Source organism: Eublepharis macularius, chromosome 6 (assembly GCF_028583425.1).
Source record: "Eublepharis macularius isolate TG4126 chromosome 6, MPM_Emac_v1.0, whole genome shotgun sequence".
Lineage (NCBI taxonomy): Eukaryota > Metazoa > Chordata > Lepidosauria > Squamata > Eublepharidae > Eublepharis > Eublepharis macularius.
In genome coordinates this window covers 49,382,442-49,407,507 of record NC_072795.1, presented here as the reverse complement: position 1 = coordinate 49,407,507, position 25,066 = coordinate 49,382,442, and the positions used below count along the sequence as shown (strand labels likewise).

Below are 25,066 nucleotides of genomic sequence, written 5' to 3'. Positions count from 1 at the left end.
TGACCCAGATACTAAACTGTAGTTTATAATGGAAACAGCACTACTGACAAATCCTATGTAATTTAATGTCTTTGGAACCAGGCGTTGTCTAATGCAGATAAATTTGACTCATGTTTCTTCCATATCTTCATGAAAAACATAAGAATATAAATGATCGATAGTAGAGAAGGTGAACTATGGGTTAAATGATTTAGAAATGAACTCCATTGTGCTGCTACAGTTCTGTGAAAATAATTTAAAAACGATACCAACAGCAATTTGGACAGTAGACTTTATTAGAAACATTTTCTTCATCGATAAATTCACATTAAAATATGCTGAAGGCAGCTCAGTCTAAACATTTGACATCCTGCCATTACAACAACTTCCAGTTAAAAACTAGACAATTCATCAGGCAGAGATCTTTGAACATGATAGGAAACTCAAAAAAGAAAGCATTGTCTTTAAAAAAAATTCATCCTGAAGAATGAATACATATTAAGCAATGAAGGAGGACAACACAAGGCCAGCCTTCTCTGGTGAGATAAAACAGATAAATGGGAGACTCTTGAAAAGATAAGCAGATGCTATTGTCATATACATGTTAAAAAGAAAATCCAGTATTTGGAATTCATGGAGTACAAATAAGAACATTTATTCAAAGTTAAAATGTCTTATGATATTTGGTCTGGGTCGGTGAAGTTAATAATACCCTAATAAATAATAAGCTAAGCTAGAAAACAGAGATTTGAGCAAATCCTACCCCACTGAAGCAATAGGAGAGAATTCTGCTTAAATTTAAGTATGCCAGCTCAGCTCACCTAGTTTATACATTGGACTGAATTGCTTCTGAAAAGAGGAAGATCAACTACCTTTAAAATCATGACCCAGCTGCTATATAAAATAATTTAAAATATGGCAGGTGGTATACTATACCAACGGCACGATTTTCTGAAAGGTAGAGCAACTAAAAATGAAAAGGCCACAATATAGCAGTTCCAACGCAGCTCCAATGCTCCGTATGTGCAAGGGTTTTCTACTCCCTTATATACTGCACATGAGAAGCCGGTGTGACTGGAGCATCTTTCTTCACAAGGGAGAACAAAAAAATGCCTATGTGCAAAGGGGATTTGCATCACAGTTGATGTGTACAGAATTGCGGGTAGTTGTATCTGTCCTTGAGAGCATTCAGGATTCTATCTGACTTTTGAGAAATCTTACACAGTGGTATTTATTTTACTAGCTGTACAGCTGGTAACCCGTTTCTTTTGCATACAGGCTACACCTGGAGTTAGAGCTTCATCTGGTGCATATTCACCAGATGAATATGCACTTACGCCAAGATATACACCGCAACTTTGGATCTTATTTGTGAAGATAAGCTTTGGATTCTGTGTATCAAGGCTGCTAACAGCATAGGCAACATTTATTTCACTGAAAGAACTAAACCAATTCAGAGAGTTTTCACATTCCTAAGTAGTCTCCATAATGTTCTGCCATGGATGATTTTTAAAAAAGTAAAAAAAAAATTAAATAACACTCAAAAGATCCATCACAAAGATTTATATTCTGATGTAAACAATTTCTACCATTTAAAGGTCTAGAATTAATCTTACTGATATTGTAAATAATTTTTCAGAGACTGAGGCAAAGGTAGAATTTCTATATCATGCAGGCGTTCTCTGCCCAAAGCAAAGCGGATTGATCTTCGGCACAGGTCCATTAAAGGCAGGGGTTCCGCTGAAAATGAAAGAGAAAATACCATCAATAATGTTTCTTTCTTTTCTTTATTTATTATAGTTCTGCACATTAGGTTCCCTGAGATTAAGAGGAATGGCTGACAAACATTTCAGTAGGACATTCTGCAGACTTCTTCAAAACCTGTACAAGAAAGAGATAGTCAATTTAGCACAACTGGTACACTATATTATTAGCAGAAAATCTGCATCGCTATTTATCCCTCAAAACAACATTTCGTAGCATTGACTATACATTTCCTCAATATTCGTGTGAGCCAGGGCCGGATCTAGGGTTGCCAGTGCCCGGTGCAACCCTTGCTCTGGCCTCCGCACATTCATGTGCATGCTCCCGGCGCTGCGTGATGATGCCACTTCCATGGCTGGCTTGCCGTGTGGGTGGCTGAGCGCAGGACTGGGAGGTCCTGCGCGTGTGACAAGCCAGCCGCCCCATCGGCAGGGCAGGAGAGGGCCTCTCAACCCTGCGCTCAGCCTCCCATGTGGCAAGCCACGGCGCGCTCCTGGCGGCTGGCAGCCACGCCTGGTGCCCCCTTTTTGGTGGCACCGGGGGCAGGCTACCCCCTCTGCCCCCCCTCAATCCAGCCCTGTTGTGTGCCACTATACTTCTAATGTCCAACTTTTAAAAAATGATTCTAAAATAGTAAGAAATTCCTTATGAGTAATCAAGCTTTGCTGTAAAGTTTCTATTTAGGACCCAAGGCCCTTTAAAGTCAGTTTTATAACACAATATTCTTCACAGCTAAACTAGTAGACCCTGACCTTTAAATGCCATACTTTCTTCCTTTTAAAAGATTATGAAAGAAATTGAAGAATAATTGAACTTCTAAAGGAAGCCTTTCGATGTAGTGTGGCTTTTCTTTCCAAACACTGAAGTAAATAGAAACAGGCAATTTCCCTTTTCCCTCCCCAACAATAAACAAGTTTTGTTCACTTCACTGTAAAGGCAGTTTTCATGAAAATGAATCTTGACAGTTGGAAGGGTATTAAGATGCAAGACTTACAGTGAAATCCTAAGCAGAGTTACTCCAATCTAAGCCCATTGATTTTAGTGGGTTTAGACTGGAGTAATTTAGGATTAGTAACTTAGTCCTTAGGATTGCACTATAAAATACATAACTCCTCTTTCTCTCATTCTGCTTCAATGCCTGATCTTGTAAGAAACTAACAATGCAATCCTAAAAAGAGTTACACTCTTCTAAGTCCATTGAAGTCAATGGGCCCAATATTTTATAGTGTCACAGTGTTCAAATATGCAAAGAAGCATTTCATTTATTTTAATCTTTCAATGTGTTCAAGAACTGTAGAAATATTCTACTAGTCTTAAGAAGGAAAATATAAGGAGCCTTCAGAAACACTCCATTACCTTGGGGGGGGGGGAGGGCACTAAAAAAAGTATGGCCTCTATCCAAAACTCTGAAAGACTCTACATACACAGAACTGGGAACATGCTGGAAAGGAACAATTTACTTAAATGCTGGAGAATGTTAGGCATGGTGAAAGACCTTTTGTAATCACTGGAGCTGAGAGATCAAGACTCTAAGATTTGCAACCATGTTTTGCTGATTATTCCTCTAAACACAGCACAGAAAACAAGATTAAATGCAGACAGTGGTCTGCTGGCCTCAGAATGTGTGCAAATCAGTATTTCTTGAAGATTAGTAAAGTTGTGTATGCATGAGTAATCAGCCAGAAAGACAACTCAGCTTGAGCTTTATGCTGTTAAGAAAAACAAAAATATAAGCAAGTATGTTCCACAACTGAAAATGCTAAAAATGGCAACAAGAAAAAAGCAAAATCTCAGTGAGTTCTTGTAGCAGCTGGTAGCCATCAATGCCTGAACATATTTTTCTAAGTTGAAATATTAAAAATGTTTTCTTTTCCCCCTGCCTCAGTCTTAGGCACTTTTAAAAAAGCGTTACAGCGTTAGCCATAATTAGGACTAAAATGTTAACTAAAAGATTGATATTGTTGGCAGTGGAGCACTTAAAAAAAACACCTGAGATGAAAGCAGCACTTCAGCTGTGCAACCGCCCTATGCTGTTAACTGTCCCAACTTAGCACAGTTTTAATGTGGCAGATGTAACATGTACCAAGTTGCATATGTTCACAGAGGAACCCTTTCATATCACGCGGAAAAAAACTGATTCTGCTTGCACTGAGTATGAGTTCTGCATCGAACAAATTAGAAATGGGTCTTTATACTTTGTGGGGCGGGAATGTTATGTGCAGGTTCCAGTTTTGTTATAGGCTGCATTGAGTACCTTGGTATTTCAGCACATGAATAAGGAGCCGGTTCTGTAGGAGGTGAAAGACAAAAATGCTTTTTTTTTAAAAAAAAAAAAGGGGAGGGGGGAGAAAGACATCATTTATAGCAGGGTAGACAACCTTTCAGAATCATAGTTCTCTGTCTTCTCTAATTTGACATTCTTGGTGCCAGTAATCAATTAAGTAAACTTAAAAATACTACAATATAAATTCAGTTACAATGTTGATTCTTTACTGTGTGTGAATGCTGCTTGGTTCTGCCTCCTTCTCCCATCCCTTTTATAAGTCCTGGGGAAATGGGAAGACAATGGTTGCTCCACAACCAACAGTGCTGTGTCATTTCTGGTCTCTATTGGCCATGAAGTGACCACTGCAAAAGCAACCATGGCCAGCCAGTCCCTTCAACTGCTCAGTTCTGGAAGAAGGAGCTTTTTTAAAAAAAATTTATTTATTGGTGCAAAACAAAACGAAAAAAGAAAAACAGTGCTGGAAAACAAAAAAAAAATTTGTTAACAAATCTACATATAAGCTTCTATAAAAGGTTTCCAAATATCTAAAAATAGGTGCATACACAGTTGGTGTCTATATGTGATACGTTCAAATGCTGATAAGTTTATAAGGTCCTCAATCCAATGAGTTGCCGGAAGTAGGCTTTTGTCTTTTCAGTGTTGTAAGTCTTTTATGACTGTAAAGACACAGAGAGTCCATTTCAATTGACCGTCAGTTAGGTTCCAAGAGATGGGCAAATTGTTTAAAAGTACATTAACATCCTCAAAAATAAATGAATATTCTAATCCAAAATTAATATGAGTAATGACTTCCTCCCAAAAGAACTGAATAACTGGACATGTCCAAAGCATACGCTTAAGAGACACGCCATGTAAGTTACAAGGCCAAAAACTGGGCATAGTCCATAATCCTTTACTAAAAAGGAGCTGTGGCATCCAATATACCCCAAACATAATTTTTTGCTGAATATGTCACAGCTTAAGATCCTTAGCAGCAACAGATATAAGGCTTTGGCAGAATTGGAAAATCTAGCTCACTATTCCATTCATCTTTAAACTCTAAAACTCTGCATATTTATTTATTGACTGACATCAAATATTTATAGACAAATACAAGTTTCATCTTCTATGTTGATTCAATAACAATTTTGAAACATGGAAGGATTCTAAATCACTCAAAACTAACAGGGCCATATTTGAACACAAACAAATGTTGCAATTGTAAATATTGCCATCCAGCAGAAGTTGGCAAATCATATCTAGACCTCAGCTGAGAAAAATAACAAAAACGTATCATCAAAGCCAACCAATTGTTCTAAAGTAAAAATTACTTTGTTCAAGCGTTCCATAAAAAAAGATTCCCTCCAAATTTTTAAATCTGGATTGAACTATGATGTTAGTTTCTAGCATGTGAGAACAGGTCAAACTGATACTGTCATAATATTATGTGCCATACTTCTCTACCTGTGGAAATTGCAGAAGGAACGGAATCCATTTTAATATAAGTAGACCCCAGTACATTCCATTCAAAAAGTGGCTCCAAACAGGAAGCCTCCAAAAGAGCCCAAGATGGATACTGCAACTGAGAGGATTGATCCCAATGTCTGATGATAAAAACTAAGATCAAGAAAACAAAATCCTCCTTCATTAATTGAAAGTTGTATCCTATTTAAATAAATCTGAGATGGTGATGAACACCACATAATCATGTATTTAATACTTCTTGGAATCAATATTCCAAGATAAGTAATGATGTCTGGGCACCATTGAAAATGTCCATCAGTAACTACACTCTGCGATATATTGTCTCCCAGTAGCATCAATTCTGATTTTGTGCAATTAATTGAATAAGCAGACAAATCACCAATGTTAATAATCAAGCTCATTAATAGGGGAATGGAAGACTAAGGTTCTAAAATAAATAATAAAAGATCATCTACATATAAAATAATTTCAAATTCTAAAGAGTTATGTATAAAGCCATGCATACTATTATTTGGTCTAATAGCACAAGCTGGAGATTCCAAACATAAATGAAAAATAAGAGAAAGAGGACAACCTTGTCTCCTATCCCTTTCAAGAGGAAAGCGAGAAGAAAAGATGCCATTTGTTGGTACCCTAGATCTAGGGGATGAATACAGAATTCTAATCCATTTCAAAAATTCATGGAAGCCTAATATCATGCGTGCACACACCCATGCCATCGATATATTCTCTGATTTGATGTACTGATCTACTGTATGATTTCATGCCGTGCTCACATAGTTGTGCTTTGTAATGTAATCATGCCATTCTTGGCCTGCCTGAAAACGAAAGTACTAACGCTGATTTCACAGGGAAAGTAACCAACCTGTTATCTCTGAAAATATGTGACACTGGCCTTGCAGCTGGAACCAGAAACGTAACCGTTTCCCAGGGGAGAGAAAAAAGACTTTGACTTCTTTGTAATCTTCCGCCATTTCTATCCAGACTAAGCTATTGTGTTCTCGTGCAACTTCTGAGGTTTTCACGCCTAAATGCAAACTGCTCCAAGGGAGGGAGGAATAGTACTCTCTATATCAATAGTGCCTTTGCCTGTATAATCATTCCTGCTAACTTTCTCATCTGTGGATGTACCCATGAACTTAATGGATCTCTAAATAAAATCCTTTCAACCGATGCACTGGAGTGCTTGCTGTGAGGGGTTTGGGGGGGTCTATCTGCCATGGACTGCCGTCCCTAGAACTGACACTAAATTTAGTTAGTGTGGTAAAAATAAATTCCCAGTATATTTTGTCCAAAGCCTTTTCAGTGTTGAGTGAAAGGACAGCAACTTGATCAATCTTTTTCTATTTAATGCAATAACATCAGCGACCAGCCTAAGATTATCAGAACCCTACCTCTCCCTTGTATAAATCCTACTTGGTCTATGTGTACCAAAATTCTAATAACCTTTTGAAGTCTGTTAGCGAGAATGGCAGTTACGGACATAAAGCAAAACACACAAAAACAAAACAAGGAAAATCTAGTATTTGGAATAATCACTTGCTACTTTTATCTCCTGATTTCCCCTCTTGCCCTCCTCATCCCACACTGTGGCATCATTAAGAGCCTTGATCTTCTGTATTACTTAAAGTTCCCAGCCATTCAATCATTCAGAAATACCCAGATCTAGCCACAGTAGAGAGATAGCTGAGGCTAGAGGATAGGAGGAGGTTCTTTCTCAACCACATATATGCATGCATGCACACACTACATTTGAAGAGCTTGGGGGGGGGGAGTATGAGTATTCCTTGGGTGGTGGCAGGCTCCTGAAAACAGACCCCCAAAACCTCAGGGAACAGATTGGGAAGGAAGGGATTTCCTTATGAGAATGGGAATACACCACACACAAACACCAAAGAGACCCCTCTTTGCCACTCGCCATAACAGAAGGAGGGAGGGTCAAGAGTATGATGAGTGTGACAATAGCAACTCCCTCCACAAAAGAGTTTAGATTGATTCTATACTGAGTAGTCTGATGGGCACAACTGGGAAAAATCAACCCCTTGTAATCTGAATAACCAGATCATAGTTATACCACTGAGGTTGGCTTTCTTATTCAGCATCTCTCTGTGGTTAGTAGTAATCTTTCTATGACCAAACCTGGAAATAATTACTAACAAAAGTATTACCCAGGGTGAATTTTTTAAATTTTAAATATCTGCTCTCTGTGTCCCCACAAACAGAGATGAGTTGGAAGGTGATCAGAGCCCCCCCCCCCGCCTCCAACAGTGTCCTATCTGTTACACCAGGCCAAAACATTTCTTTTTTACTTAGATATTAACAAGAGGTTTGGTCTTTCAATTGTTTTTTACAGTCTGCTACTATCCTGAGGGCTATCAGGATCTGTTCGATTGCTGGATGTTTTATGCTCTGGGTTTTAATGCATGTGGCAAACCAGAGGCATTTCATCCCATAGAGAATGGCAAAATATATCAGAATATATCTGGTAGTTGCTTGGCAGAAAGGGTTGACTTCCATTATATGTAATGGAAATGTTCTTGATATCAAGGTTGCTCTTGGAAGATGGTACAGATGCTGTATTAGAAGTACTGAAGGTCACTCTCCTTTTTACATCAGAGATCTTTCTTATCAAATTACACTAGGTTGATTCATGAATCATATCAAGAGTTAAAATGTTCTGACTAAATATTTCAGAAAATAAAAGATTTCTAAGTTCATGCAAGAAAGTGAATCACATGTATAATTGTCAGGATCGATCAGAGACTCCAGTTGGTGCAGAACACCACAGTTCAATTATTATGCAGTCATTCCATTAATGCATTGTTTATTAAATGTCTCAGCCGCTGATAATATTGATTTATATTTGAAATACACCTTGAGTCTCAGTGAGAAAGGCAGATTATAAATAATGGAAATAAATAAATAAATCTCTGGTGCTTGAACCCGGGATCTTGTTCAGTGTGTCACAGAGGTGCCTACAAGAGAGTTGTTGGCCCAATCTTTTCTGCCCCCAAGCGAAGTCCTCAAAAGGGCCAACAGAAGAATTACATGTTGACTGGAAGGACCAATGAGATCTGCTTGAAGGTATAAAGATATTAACTTCAGGCTAACCTACCCAGTCTAAGCAGTCCACTGGTATCTTGAGGACTCTGCTCTGTCTGCTGAATCTTGGTAACCTACACCACTTTTACTTGATCTTGTACCCTTCTGCATTCTGACCAGATCTAAACTCCTTGACTGACCCTAATAGTGCTTCTGCCACACCAGGCTGGCATACAGCCTGACTGTAAAAATTAGTTCTCTGTGATCTTTGGCCCAGCACCTGACAATAATATATCATTTCCAAGGACAGGCTGATGTAGAAGAATACCCCATGACTGGAAAATGTTACCACGAACCAACTTAAATATAGAAAAATAATGCACACAACAGTAGTTGTTTCTACTTCATTAGAGACATTAAAAATCATTAATTTGATTTCTACCTTGCCTCTTCAATCCAAAAGGTTTCCCAAGGCAGCTTACATAAAACAATAAAATGCAATTAACTTCAGTAATCAATATGACTACAAGGTAGGACTTTTTTTGGGATGAAAATCTCTTGACAGATGTGTCAATGCATTTGTACTGTAACAAATTAATTGTTCAATTGACTGAACTAATGTAGAAAGAGGTGCTGCCATACATTTCTAATGCATCAACATAACCTTCCGAGTTAGTGATATGATAATGCTCAGCAGCAGTCTTAGGCATTCTGGGGCCCACAGCAAAAGTCAAGGATGGGGCCCCCACATCCTCTTTGATCCCATCTCAATTCTGGTCTAGGCATGTTAGTCTGTTGCAGCACAAAATAAACAGGAGCTCTGTGGCACTTCAAAACCCCACACATTTTTTAATTCTACTACAAGATTTGTGGAATTTATCTTAAAAGCCTCCAGTTAAATTTATTCCCAGGCTCATGGAAACCTTTGGGTGTACCAGCAACGGAACTCTTAGTTGGATTAGAACTAGCTATGGGAAACTGAGTATACTCTAAAATGGAATGCTATTGTCAGGTTCACAGAAAAGTAACCCAAGTGAGTAGGGCCAGAAAGGGAAGGTAAAAGGGAAAGTATTTTTTCTAACCTACTCACATCTTCTTAATGTACTAAAAGGTTTATAACAACCCTGTGAGGTAGGCCAAAAAGGGAGAGGGAGACAGAGAGAAACAAGCTCCAGATTACCTAGAGTTTTACAGTTTGGGAGACATTTGAATTGGGATTTTATTGTGCACTGAAATTCATTGGGAGTCTAGCCACTGGCCAAACCTCACATTCAGAACTGTGCTTTGAGGAGTCAAGCAAACTAAACTTCTGGAAAACTAAAAAAGGAGAGAAACTTCATATCATGGAGTAAGAAAAACATGACAAATAATGGTGTTTTTGTTATAGGAATGTGGCATAGAAGGTCAAATACCATCAACAGGGTTGGGAGAGAGCTCTTATCAATAATTTTTTTTTGGCAGCTGGCATCATCTCAGTTATCCTGTGGCCAAAAAGAGGTGTTGTGGATCCTGCCGCAGCTGGTGGTGGTGATAGAGAGTACCCTCAAGCCACTGCTGACTTATGGTGCCTCCGGTGAGGTTTTCATGGCAAGAGACTAACAGAGGTGGTTTGCTATTGCCTGCCTCTGTAACCCTGGTCTTCGTTGGAGGTCTCCCATCCAATTACTAATCAAGGCTGACCCTGTTTAGCTTCCGAGATCTGATGAGATCAGCCTCACCTGGGCTATCCAGGTCAGGCCCCTGCCCCAGCTGCTGCCCCATAATCATATCACCTATGATTATTCCCATTTAAACTAATTTCTGTTTCACCCAAATTTTGATGGATAATCTGAGAAATGTATCCACCCAGGAGATCTGAGAGGATTGGATTCCGCAGGACTGTAGGGGAAACTAACCAGGTGAGGAAGGAGAAACTGCTGCGAAGCTTATGAACTCCCAGGCTGGCTTGAGCTTTTGAGAGATGTTTGAGTGAGGGGGTTGTTGCATTAACCTGCCTGAGAGGAATCCGGTTTCCCTTCTTCAGCCATCTGTTGTTGTTTATTCCTCTCAGTTACCTCCTCTCTCCTCTGGCCAGCCCTGACCCTTCCTCTGAGGGCATTTCATTGGGCAACACCAGGTTAGCACATAAGTGATCAGTAGAGCAGTGGCCGGGGGTGGGTGGGTGTCCAACCATCTGAAGTTGAAAGGAAGCCACCAGTGCTGCTGTAGGATGCAAGAAAGAATAGTAAGTTGTGGTAGCCTCATCAGTGGCCACGGTGGTGGCCTGCAAACAGGCTGTAGGCCCCTGCCTCTATCCCTCCACCACCAGCACAGGGACCCCTCAAAACACAGGCCCTAGGGCAGCTGTACTGAACTTAAGATCACACCTGATAATGCTGCAATTTATATATTGCCAGAATAGCATTATTTTCACTGTCTCCTTATTTTTCTGGAAACATGCAGTACTTCTGCCCACATGGTTGCTGTGGATTGGGTGATTACATATCACATATCTTAGAATAATAGCCAAAAAGTGACTTGATAAAAATATCCCATGTCAAAGAACCAGAGGAGTTAGTTATGTTAGTCTGTAGTAAAGAGTTCTGTAGCACCTTTAAGTCTAACCAACTTTATTGTAGCACAAGCTTTCGAAAACCACAACTCTCTTTGTCAAATGCATCTGATGAAAAGACCTGTGGTTCTCGAAAGCTTATGCTACAATAAAGTTGGTTAGTCATTAAAAGGTGCCACTGGAGTCTTTACTACATGTCAGAGAAAACAGTGTTAGGCAATAGGTGTCTTAAGTAGGATTATTAAGAGAACTTCCTTCAGTTCCTCAGTTTCTCCCTGAAATCCAACAATACTTTCCCTTTTTAAAAAGGAATTTAGAGTCAGTTTCTAATAACTTCCTTTTTGATCAAATAAAAACCTGAAGGGGGGTGGGCAGGAAAGCAGGGTCTGCAGAATTTCACTCTGAAGTTGCTCAGAGGCAAGCAATGTCGTCCCAACCCTTCCTTTACTCCTCCTAGAGCACGAACTGGGATGTATAACATAAAACTGCAAGGGCTGAAGTTAAAAAGGGGCACTTTGATTTCTCTTCAAACAGAAATGAAAGGGAACCTGCTCTTTAAAGAGAAAAAATATTATAGTGCCCCATATTTAATGAGTTGCGGGCTAGCTTAATTACCCTTCTACTTAAAAATATGGAACTACCTAATACGAGAGCCCAGGTGATGTGGTTACTATTGGATACGTATGATTCCATTACTCTTTCTGCGGCAAAATATATAGGCACAATAATTAAATATTAGAGAAATAACATAAGTAAAGTTTTCCCATTTTAATTACTGCTAAAGGCAATAGCTGTATGAGTAGTACTAGATAGACAAAGGTACTAGATAGACAAATAGAGATTAAAAAAGAGAGTAAGAGGAATCAATGCCTATAATTAAAAAAGTGAATTTTGGAAAAAGAAATTCTCTAACTCATAACCACCCAAGAAAGGAGCTGTGACGGACTGCACATTTTAAAAAGCCTGGAAGGGCTGTACACACACAGCTGCAGGGCTGTTAAGGGTTAATCTCTCACAGACACAGAGAGCTTTGAGTGACAGGCTACTCCAAGGCATCTGATTGGATAGCATGAGCTGGAAAGAGGTCTGTTTTAAATCCTAGCAGAGAAGAATCCAGTGTGAAGAGTTCAGAGACCAAGTTCTAACGGAGAGCAGTTTTAGGATTGGCAGGAGAACCGGGGAAAGTTGGCAAGGAGGTTTGGGAAGTAGGTGAAGATTCCTAAATGGGCCAAAGAAACAGAATAGATCTTCTAAGGAGAGGAGATTTTTCTACCCAGTCAAACATGGAGGTAGCCCTGGAGCATGGAGAATTCCTTGGTTGAGTGAGGTTCAAACTGCCTGTGGAGACCTGGCATGTGAAGGGAAGGAGATTGGGGTACTAGAAAGTGGGTACCAGCATTCTTAACATCAGAAGAGAAATACTAAAAGATAGTATACTAGTGTGCTTGGAGAAAAACAAGGGAACCAAAGCCTCAATGCATAAGCCTTTAATTTATTTTTGGAATTTTAAAAAATGACTCTGAAGCCATTTCTGTTGTTTAAGGACAAGGGAATGTCTTAGGAGCAATAACAAAATGATGTTCTCAGTGCAACCCAAGGTTGGCAAGATAAACTAGACTCTATCTTAATATGGAGACTATTTTTATGGCTCTATCACTTCCACAGTCAGGGAAAAAACTGCTAATTGTACAGGATTCCTTCAAAAAAGTAACAGTATAGCAGAAGATGCAGAAACTAACAGCTTCCTTGAAACTCAGACGATATCAAATTTATCAATGAACAGCTGAAAAATATACTGAGTGAAAATAGTATTTTCTACTACCGTAAAGAATTGCTACAGCTTATTCCAGTACAGGATTTGTAACCATAATAGATTTGTTTAAGAAAACAATCCCTTCATGACATTCTTTTTTATTTTATGAATGCACCTGACATCCATGCCAAATTGATTACTTCAATTCTTGTCAGATGTTGGATTGATGGTAGGAAATTGTCTTCGAGATGTTGTTTGTACCATAACTATGTTCTCAATTGGGCTAAAGTGTATAGCCTGAATTTAGACTCTATGGGAAACTCAGGGTAATTTTGAATCATTTCAGTGCTTGTGTCACAAAAGTAACTGCTTGAATTTTGCATTAAGTAGCAGCACTCCATGATGAACTTCCACAGGACATAGGCCTACTGTTAGGCTGGAGGGAGAAAACATTACAAATTAGCGGCTGTCTTACACCGGTTTCAAGGAGGACATCTTACCATGTGCCACCTCAAAGAAGCAAAACCACAAGTAATGCTGTTGTGCATGCAGGAGCCTGCATATATGATATAACCCATAGAGTTATATAACAACAAGAACAACTCCTAACTTCAGAAGAGAAATACTAAAAGATAGTATAATAGTGTGCTTGGAGAAAAACAAGGGAACCAAAGCTTCAAAGCATAAGCCTTTATTTTTGGAATAACGTTATGCAAAAGCTGCTGGAAATAGCTTTCTTGTGCCATGTTATCCCTGATGGTAGCCCTTGTCCACATTTTCTAATTCCTTGCCACACAGAATTATCTCCACATCATCAGGTCTTACAGGCAGTGCTATACATCTCAGTATGGTGCTAAAGTTACAATTCTGAATCACTGCTGAAATCCCTTCTCGGCTGCAGATTTCATCTTCGAACAGGTGCTTGAATGTGAAGTCAAGGTCAATGTGTTAATTTATTTACATGGGCAATCTATTCCCCAGGGCATTGCCTGTGTTCTGTTCTTTGGTATGTGAAGGGGGGGAATGAAACACACCTTGAATCTTGTCTTTAGTATCATAGTTCTAATGTCCTTTCCACAGAAAATAGTTGTGCCAGTAACACAATGCAGTAAGTACCACATAAGAAAGGACTGGAGGTGTATTGAGCAATCTGTGTTTGGAACTTACTTGGTAACAAACACGAAAAGCACGAAAGCAGAAGGACTGCTGAAGACATTTATTAAAGTATGTAATAAAGTAGTAGTGGTGGTGGCGAGTGCCGTCAAGTCATAGCTGACTTATGGCGACCCCTGGTGAGGTTTTCATGGCAAGAGAGTAACAGAGGTGGTTTGCCATTGCCAGCCTCTGCAACCCTAGTCTTCATTGGAGGTCTCCCATCCAATTATTAACCAAGGCTGACCCTGCTTAGCTTCTGAGATCAGGCTTGCCTGAGCTAAGGGCAATGAAGTGATAGCAACTCATATTTAACCATTTATGTTTTTTGGGCGAATGGGCCATCATTCTAACAACTGAGCAGCAAGCTAATAAACCAAGTTCTTTTCATTCTCCAATTGAGCTCCTTGTTCCACCCACGAATTTTACATCATATTGCTTATTTCCCTAATTTTTTTGCTTCTGATATGTTTATATTTTCTTTTTACTACTTAATCTATTTGGGGGAGGGGGATGACACACTACTAGCTTGCTTACATTCCACTGTAATTTACTCATCTGCTCTCAGTCTTTGGCCATACCAAATTAATTTTTGGTCATGAGCTAAACTCCATGTACAACCATCCTCCATTTGCACTGTTCCTGTCCCCAATCCTATCTTGTTTAAACATGCTCAATCACACACAGAAAACTAACTTCCCCTCAATTTGCTTTCCTTCCTCTACCCCCTCACTCTGTAAAGTTCAGTGTATAATATTTTATAAATATAGTTGTTTCTTTTCTCTTCATGCTTCTAATTCAATGTGGAAGGAGCAGCCTCACTAGGGAACTGCTAATGTCAGTTTAGTAATCAGACAAATCCAAAGCACCCAAAGCCAGACAAAACAGCAGCACAATGCTTACCACACTGCTGAAGTAATTAAAATAATATGCTCCACTGATACAGGGGCATTCACCAGTCATACAGCTGACATGGTTTCTACAAAGTGCAGCACAATGAAATGTTTTATTCTACTAAATTTTTTAAAAATCTCTTGAAAGAGAATCAGAAACAAACTTTAAAATAGCAATATTCAGCAACATGACAGGATTAAAGGTAACCTCGACAGAATTTTTATTTGGTTTTTACAAAGATAGGATCACACCTATAGGCTAACAGGTTCTGTGGACTGTAAATCTTGTTTTCTAATGGAGATTTTAGTTAAAAGGAAAAGTGGGCCATATGGTGCTATTATCCCATTGTGAATTTCTTTTCATCTAAAACTTCAATCTGACAGTCTATTTCTACTTCTATATGTAGCATGGGCAGCACAGCAGAATTTCAGAAGACACACTTGATCTTAGCCAAAAGGCTGTGAAGCAATTCCTATTCGCACAATGCCAAAAGTGTCTGCAGTTTTAACAAAATTGGAGACCTCTGCTTGTAACATAAGGAACAGCTTTCACATTTTTCAACATCTCTCTATAAACTATGACAGCAACTAAGAGCTGATACACAGCAGCAACTAGATCATTGCATCTGATATCTTCTTCTACATGAAGTTGTATCCATGTAAATATTCGGGAGGCAATATCCTTATTACCCAAATATCTTCAACCAAAGAGCAAAGCTTTAACCCAAGCAGTGTTTAACATGAGCTCCCGCTGCTCAGACACGCTCTTTGCCAGCCACACACTCACCTCCAATCTCTCCCAATATGAGCATATGGACGCTATTGTAATGTCTTCTTCAAAAGACTAATGGACAACAGATGGCAAGATCCTGTTATCAGCTAAGGCTGCTAAAATGGATACTTTAGTATCTCCAGAAATTATTTTCCAGATCTAATGAAATTTAAACTGTATCACTACCTTCATGTCTGTAGTGGAAAGATGTAAAATTTAAATTAAATTACTATATTTTTTAAAAAATAAAGGAATGGCTACCACCCAAGAAGAAAATTAATGAAACCAGCTGTTGGGAAGACCATTCAAGAATCCTTACGGTACCAGGGCTCATCTAGAGCCCTAGGGTCCAATCTAGAGCTCCTAGTATGTCCCAATACACACACACATCAAAGAGTGCAAGCTTTTAGCTGAATTCTTATTTATTTAACTGAGTAATGCGTTACCTGAGAAATGGCAATTAAGCCTTGAATCTTTATTCAGAGATTATATAAACATGTATCCCAATTACCTACTTCCACAACACTTTTTTAAAATCTGAGAATGCTATTGTAAATTGTTATATAATTGCAAAGGATATGCTGTGAGTTCACAAGGGCTCCAATGCTTCTGTCATTCTGCAAACTATGTAAAGGGAGTTGTTCAGGAAGGCTTTTCTGTAAAGGAAATATTGCTACGCCATAACAGAATGGTTCAGGAATCTGCTTTATAAAGAGAAAGGGACTGTGGACTGTACCACTTTATATAGGAAGCACTGGGGTGGATCAAACCAGCCTTCCTCGCACTTAAGTGGCTCTTCCTCCAACACAAGAGCCACTTAAGAGGAAGAAAGGCTCCTTAGGATCCACTCCACTGTCTGTTTGCTGCTCGTATTTAGTATCTCTAGAAATTATTTTCCAGATCTAATGACACTGAAATGTCACGGCATTGTTTTCTACTGATGTAACACTATTTCCCCAAAACGTATCTGCATCCTGTATAATAACTACCAATATGCCATGCCCCATGGTGCAGAGCGGTAAGCTGCAAAACTGCCGCCCAAGCTCTGCTCACAACCTGAGTCCTGGCAGAAGCCGGGTTCAGGTAGCTGGCTCAAGGTTTACTCAGCCTTCCATCCTTCCGAGGTCAGTAAAATGAGTACCCAGGTTCCTGGGGATAAAGTGTAGATGACTGGGGAAGGCAATGGCAAACCACCCCATAAAAAGTCTGCCAAGAAAATGTTGTGATGCGACATCCCCCCATGGGTCAGTAATGACTTGGTGCTTGCCTTTACCTTTATGCCATGCTTATGCAGATTTCATAATCCGAGTCCTAGTAAACTGCTTATTCAATATCATATTGATTGTAGTGACTTACACTGTGCAATTTGCTTTGAATTTCAATGAAAACAGTGGACTACAAATACAATTATATATATATATATATATATATATAAAATACCAAAAATAAATCCCAGATTTGCTTCCATCAGCAATCATAACATCATTATTTTTAGCCTGAGGTTCAGTTTAGACATGTATGTCAATACCAGGTATGTCACTTAGCAGTGGCAGCAATATTCATTTAGCTGTTGCTAAACAATATCCCACCCATCACTTCTGAAATCTCTTCCCCCTCACACCATCCTGTCTCTTCTGTTCTCCTTCTGACCTCAGCAGATTAAGCACCCTTCTCTTTCCTGGTGAGTCATTTCTCTCTCTGTGGGAAGGAGGTCTGCAGACTGGCTGGCTCGGTGCCTGCTCAGTGCAGCAGAGAAAACAGAGATCCTCTATTACCACCAGCCAGCTCTGCAGCTTGAAAATCAAAATGGTGCCAACAGACTAAACAATGTTGGAAGAACCACACCCCATTCAAACCATTAACTGTCTGGTAGTAAAAGCTGAAGTATTAACAAAAGCAGGCAGAGGTAGAATGGGAATATCAGATCCTACAGTTTAGAAACAGGAGGGCCCAGTAACAAACTCTGGCTGACGTGATAAATTTGGATTCTAGGGAAGATCAGGATCATACCTTCCCCAGCTCACATGCTCCTTCCTCTGTCTCATTTCATCCTTCAATGATTTATTTCTTTATTAAAGCATTTTTTACTCTGCCTTTCCTCATGGTTCAAGGTAGCTTACAATAGTAGATTAAAAACATTTACAGTTAAAGTTATGGGTAGTGTTGCATTTACCCCAGCATTTGTGATGCTCATGCAAGAGAAGAGGGATTTTCATCAACTTGGGCTTTTCATACATGGTTAGGAAACAGGTGCAGTTAAATGCTCTGAACTAGTTCTTCTGCAAGGCACTTTTTCTTAGCTAACCAGGCTAACCAAGGCTCTCCAAACAAGAAATGCTGTTTAATGAGGTGGAACATACAGTAGTAGTAGAACTGGAAGCAATCTTGGCTTAGACCTAGGTTCCACATTTACCTGTTTTATGGATTTTTTCCTGCTTTTCCTTCAAGGAATCCAGAATGGCATATATGGGCTTTTGTCCTCACAACAACCCATGAGATAATTTAGGATGAGAGATAATAATTGGTCTAAGGCTCCAACAAATTTCAAGTAGGGTGTTGATTCAACACCTTAGAGCAGTTTGTTGGAGCCTTAGTCTAGTTGAACCCAGGTCCCTCCAGTCCTAGTCCAATGTTCTAAGTCACATATTCAGATCCTGTGAAAAACTGGAGGATCTTCTCTGATGCTCTGGCAATTGCCAGAGGTTGGATTCTTCAGAAGAACAACAGTTTCACTTGGAGCAGAAGACAAATAGGAAAGAGAAGGGTTTGTTCTCTGCTGGTTTTTAAATCCTTTCTTATAGCTAAATCTCTGGGATCTAGTTGTCACTGAGATGATAACCTAGAGCTTGAATTGCACTGCTTAAGACAGCATGTGTGGATTCACATGACTGAATGCTCCTACCTCCATACAGAAAAGTAATTTAGCCTGGCTTTTTCTCCTGAAGCATTAGTTTTCCACGTAGAGGGAATTCTTTATTCAGTCACCTGGAATCTGAAGTGGTACAGCCGAGGCACAGTATAACTTCTACAAGATTGCAGGGGTTAGCAGAGGACCCTTCCATCTACACTTTACGGAAAGGACATTGCAACAATTTCTGTTTTATTCCAAACATCTGCCAAATGTTCAAGACCAGACTACAAAAAGAAATGACTAAAGAACAATTTTTAAATTGCCATTTCACAGCACATGAATGCTCAAATAGTGCCCTAGCACTCTGTGCCGCTCATGAGTCACCAGTTCTTTCTCAAATATGATCAGCTTATGGGGGGGCGGAATCTCATTTTCTCAGCTGCCAGCTGGTTAATGAAGTTGTACAGGTGCATCAGAAGTTCTATGGAGACAACTTTACTACTGGCAATAATGAATGCACAGAAAAAAAGATTTAAGTTGGCTTATCATAACAGGTAACTACAAAAGTTGCATATAACTAATTTACTGTAGAACTACACTAAAGGATGTGCACAGCACTAAACATAAAGATTATCACATGGTGTGTGTGTGGGGGGGGGGAATCAGTTTTCCTAAATGTACATCCTCTAAAATTCTTGCGTGCTGATCATATATAAATTGCACCTTGCTACTACAGTTAATACAAATGATTTTTTTTCCAGCACAGATATCTTTTATGTGATTATTTTAACATGGGAATGGCTCCACCTAATCCTGGTACTTCTAATTTTTAACCTTTTGCAATATTAAAGTCATGTAAATAAAGTACAATATACATAGCTGTAGGGTGGCTTATCTGAAACTTTGTTGATGTGCTTGGAATAGAGGAACTCTGAGGAAAACTGCTTCGAAAGAGGAATGGAGCTGGTAACCTATTGCTGAAATAAGAGTTGTGAACTAGGTTTGTCACTACCTTGTCACCCACTGAAAGAAATATGTGAAATTTCTACAACTGATATGTTACTTTTGAGGGGAGCCTTGTGAACTATAGTTGTTACTGTCATTGTATGTTATTTCACAACTAGCTATTTATATGAATTATTAAATTACTGATAACTGCTTAGTATTTGAACCCTACAGCCATGTACTTTGTACTTTATTTACAGGTCTATTTGTGGCTGGGCTACTGTTCTTATCATTATATTAAAATCATACCTTTCTTGTTGAAAGATGGGGCACATCGATATCACTAGTACACAAAAATTACTACAACACAATGGATACATTTGGAAGTTTAAAACCTACCTATGTAATGTATTATCCTTTTATAGGAATATTATTGAAAAAATGCTCTAGGATCAGAAAATGTGGAGATTTATGGAATACCAAATTATTTATGAGAACCCAAAGCACACATGACTGTCAAGCTCACATACATCCCTCCTAACCTTTGTCTCTTATTTTCCCCTGCCTTCTCTTTGTCAGCTCCTATACAATCAAGTTTTAATTAGATAGACCAGATACTGGTCTTCCTTGGTTATGTTATTTGATAAAGCAAAATTTAATGATGGACCAATAAAATGGTATTTTAATTATTTAGAACATTTGTATGCTGTCTCTTCAGACCTACTCAAGGTGGCTCACAACAACAAAACAGAACAGCAATTAAAAATCATACTAACAGAAATATTTCAATACAGTATTTGAAAAAGCACTTTTAGAAAAGTAGCACTGGCACAATGTTAGACTTAGGTCAGCTTAGCTTAACTCCTTCCATTCACGTAGGACAGCCAGTGAGTGAGGGTCTGGCACCTCCCTACCCCAATTACTCCCATAAATATTTTGTCATTCTCACTATGTTTGCTCTTTAGATTTTCTCTAGCAACCAAACAAATCAAACAGGAAAATTAACTATATGAATCTAACATCACTTTTTCAAAAGAACATAAAAATGAATGTGAAGTTTCCTAATGATGTCAGTTGGCTAAATATATTTATTAATAAACTAAGCTTCCAAACAACATTAACTGGAACACTATAGGTAATTAATTGGGAAATTGAAATTATTCAAGGTTTTCTATTCCTTGGCTCAATCATCACCCCAAAGTGAGACTGCATCCAAGAAATCAGAAGAAGACTTGGAAGAGCAGCTGTGAGGGAGCTAGATAAGATCCTTAAAAATAAAGATGTATCTCTGGGGACCAAGATCAAGATAATCCAAACTATAGTATTCCCCACTAATATGTATGGATGTGAAAATTGGACAATAAAGAAAGCTGACAGGAAGAAAACTGATTCATTTATAATGTGGTACTAGAGGAGAGTTTTGCAGATACCATGGACAGCCAAAAAGACAAATAAGTGGGTACTAAATCAAATTAAGTCTGAATTCTCCCAAGAAGCTAAAATGACAAAACTGAGGCTATCATACTTTGGTCACATCACAAGAAGACAAGACTCACTGGAAAAGACAATAATGCTAGGAAAATTAGAAGGCAGTAGAAAAAAAGGAAGACCTAAAACGAGATGGCTTGACTCTATAAAAGAAGCCACGTCCTCTAGTTCACAAGATCTGAGCAAGTCAGTTAATAACAGGATGTTTTGGAGGTCTTTCATTCATAAGGTTACCATAGGTCGGAGGTGACTTGACAACACATAACAGATATAGGTAATCAAGACACTGATTTTCAAGAATAAACTGACATATGCAAAGGTACGTAGCATATTAACTATGGCATAGCAAAACTATCAAGTTTATGTGTTTCAGGTTGGGAAGTTTGAATTATTCATTAAGCTCTCCCTGAAAAAAGGTCAAGATCTTCATACAATTCACTGGTGCATGTTCTACATATGAAAGAAGAACCATCAGTTATTAATAATTGCCCTTCACATGTTTGATACCATCAATTAAATCTACATTTCCTAATCCCACTGTTCTGTTTTGGATGCTTTAAATGGCCAGAGCTGACACATGGCTGTAAATAAAATGTCTAACAGCGCGATCCTGCACAGAGTTACACCAGTCCAAGCTCACTGAAATCAATAGGCATAGACTGTAGTCAACTCTGGATAGGATTTTAGATTCACATAAACTTTGCCATATATGGCAAGCTGATCATTTTTTCTATCCAGACTTGCAGATTTGATTCAGAATTTGAATGATGTCAACCCCACTCCACCCACATTCCTACATATCTAGGTTCTTGACTGGCACAGAAAAAGTGAAATACGCATCTACAGGGATTCTGTGAACTAGGTCATTGTACTACTATGAACAGAATGTAAAAAAATGGGGAAAAGTTGACAAGGCACTTGATATAAGCACTGTTGAACCAGATGGGAACAGTTGCCACAGTATTTTTAGCATTTATGTAAACAGAAAGTTGCTTCCAAAGTCATAGAAACATAAAGCGGGAAGGTACCCCAAGGGTCATCTAGTCCAACCCCCTGCACAATGCAGGAAATTCACAGTTACCTTCCTCTACTCCTGTTACCCAAATAAGAGGTCTCCTTAATTAGATTAACATTAAAGGAGACAAGTGAGAGGGGATAACTGGAATTCTCCACCTACAGGGATTGTTCCCTTAGGGAACTCTTAAATAAATCCGGAAGATGTTTGTTACAACCCCTTTCTTTCTCTTGAGTAGATTTGGTCTTTAAGCCTTTTATTCTTGCCCCCTCTTGGTAGATTGCTGCCACCAGGAATTAAATTCCAGAATAACTTAAATTTCTCCTTTTAGTAACGTACCCAAGGGTCAGGATTTTTCGTGGTACTATGTGGCCCTGAGGAAAGGAATGGGATACAGGAATGACAGATATAAAATAATATAAAAAACAAAGTAAACTTTTATTTTTATAAGAAGCGTATTGGTTTCATATTATTTCTAAAACTTGATGGTTTCAAGAGTAGTTCTCAATTCTTAAAGTTACTTTACTTCTCTCAGGCTTCACATACAGATTGCCTGCTTTTGATATTAATTTCTCTCTCAATTACAAGTGAGACCTTTTCTCAGACGTGCCTGCTTTCTCCTGACTGAATGTTCTTTCACAAACACACAGTTCAGGCTTCCACACAGGTTATATTTCTCTCAGACAACATAAACAAGCTCAGGCTGCACACAGCTTGCCTCTCTTGCCCTGACTAAATATTTTTTCTCCACTCTCAGTCAAAAACTGCATTCACTCCACCCACACTCTCAGACATCAACCAATCATATCACTCACTCATCCCTCTCTTTCACCCCCACTCTTCATCTATACTACACCAAGCATTTAAAGACACATACATGCATTTACTTAAAATCATTACAATGTTCAACAGGAAAGGATTTCTTATAAAAGAGAAAAAAAGCAAACATACAGGAAATCACACTGCACACATACAAAGCTAATTAGGAAAATGAGGAAGGGAAGTGGGAGAAAGCGGTTAGGTAGGGCGATAATTATCAGTCTCAAAGACAGGAGAGGTCTGAGGAGGCAGCAGCGAAAATGATCAGCATTTCATGGCAAGAAGAGTCTCAAGTGAGCTTGAGGGTAGATGTATGGATCTAGAACACACACACGCGCACACACACACAGAGCACATGGCTGGGGGCCCCAGTTATAGGGTAAAATGTACCCTGGGCAAAACAGGTTTCTTTGCCTCAAAACCAGGGCTTTTTTTCAGCTGGAATGCGGTGGAATGGAGTTCCGGCACCTCTTGAAAACGGTCACATGGTTGGTGGCCCCACCCCCTGAGCCCCAGACAGAGGGGAGCTTAGATTGCTCTCCACGCACTGGTGTGGACGGGGCGGGGAGATCAGGGGGCGGGGCCACCAGCCATGTGATCATTTTCACCGAGGGCGATTTAAACTTTAAAAAACTCCCCCTTGTTCCAGCTGACCCAAAGTGACATCATTGCGCAGTCCCGAGTTCTACCACCTCTTTTCCCAGAAAAAAAGCCGTGCTCAAAACAATAACTTAATGGTTAAGAACAGTAAGTGGGGAGAAGTTTCAAGTGACTATCTGGGATGGACTATAGATGAAAATATTGCTTGATGATCTGGCACGTACTGAACAGGAAGACTCTCAGGTGTGCTGAATAGCTTTGATTAGGGTAAATGGGTGACGGGAAGTAAAGGAAGGCATTGATTAGAGTTTTCTCAGGAAACCTCTTAATCTTTGTGTGTCTTCGGATTGTGGAGGGATAGTCAATCAGTCACCCAGCTCTGACTCATGTCCTGGTAACTTTTCAGTCCTCCTGCCCAGCTGGCATCTGCTCTGAGCCTGGCAGTACCTTATAGACGTATAGCATATGAAGAAGAGGTTTATGATATTTCATCTATGAACTGGCTGTTCAGCGTGTCTGACTGCTAACACTCCCTCAGTGACCCCTGATCAATGCCCACAAAACCAAAAACCCCTCCAGGATTTGGCCTGAAAATTCCTTACTAACCCCAAAGTGACAATCGGCATTACCCTTGCCATATAACAAAGGGTCACAAAAGCCAAGCACTGGTTCATACCTTCTTGCCCTCCCTCTTACAATCTGCCTAAATTCATACTGAGTCATAGAATCAGCACTAGTTTCTGCTTAAAATCCACCAAAATAGGAGAGCCCACCACCTCCTGAAAAAGCATGTTCCACTGAGGAACTGCTCTGTCAGGAAGTTTTTCCTATTGTTCGCCAAAAAGACTTTTAGTTTAATTTTAACCCGTTGTTTCTGATCCAGCCCTCTGGGGGAACAGAAACCGACCCCACTCCATCTTCTATGTGACAGCCCTTCAAATGCTTAAAGATGGCTATCATATCACTTCTCAGTCATCTCCTCTCCAGGCTAAACATCTCTGCAACTGCCATATTTAATATCATAAGGGGGAAAATTATGAAAGGAAGCTGAGAATAAAGATAGCCAAATCTCTTTGAGATTCTTGGAAAGTATTTAAATTCACAACAATTGAATCTCAAATATAATATATAGTACAGATTTATTTCATTTGGTTAATTCTAATCCCACTCTCCAAGAAGCTCAGGGTGGCATATATGGTTCTCCCCACCTCCAAGTTTATCTCACAATAATCCTGTGAGGTAGGTTATGAGAGAGAATAACTGGCCCGTGATCATCCAGTAAGTTTCATGGCAAGTGGGAATTTAAACTGGAGTCTTCTTAGTCCTAGTTGACCACTTTAACCAATGCAGTACACTATCCCCCAGACTAGCAAAAGCTACCATTAACAGAGAAAGATGAGTTAATAATAAAAAAATCATTAAGTGTGTATGACTTTTGTCCCACTTACAGGAAAGAAGTCGCGGGACATTACAGCTACGATGAACTGAAGATCATTCAATGATAGTGCAAATAAATTAACTATGTAAATTCCCAGCTTCCCATCAACCCAGTGTGTGGTTACTTGCTGCCAAAGTGAGCACTAAGAAGCAGCATGTCTTCCTTTCTGCCTTCTTTGGGTGACCTCACCATGCATCTGATTAGTCATTAGTTCTACTCTATACCTTCCCTTTCAAGGTAAAGCAATAACATT

At 39.2% G+C, this 25,066-nt stretch overlaps 1 protein-coding gene across 1 annotated transcript in view; it reads right to left on the bottom strand.

Annotated features, from left to right (window-relative positions):
* Positions 1-276: 276 nt before the first annotated feature.
* SPSB4 (splA/ryanodine receptor domain and SOCS box containing 4) overlaps positions 277-25,066 on the bottom strand; it is a 94,608-nt gene continuing 69,818 nt past the window's right edge. Inside the window, exon 3 of the mRNA XM_054983533.1 lies at positions 277-1,719. Coding sequence (XP_054839508.1) covers positions 1,592-1,719 — 128 coding nt within the window. The 3' untranslated portion in view covers positions 277-1,591. The remainder of the gene's footprint in view (positions 1,720-25,066) is intronic.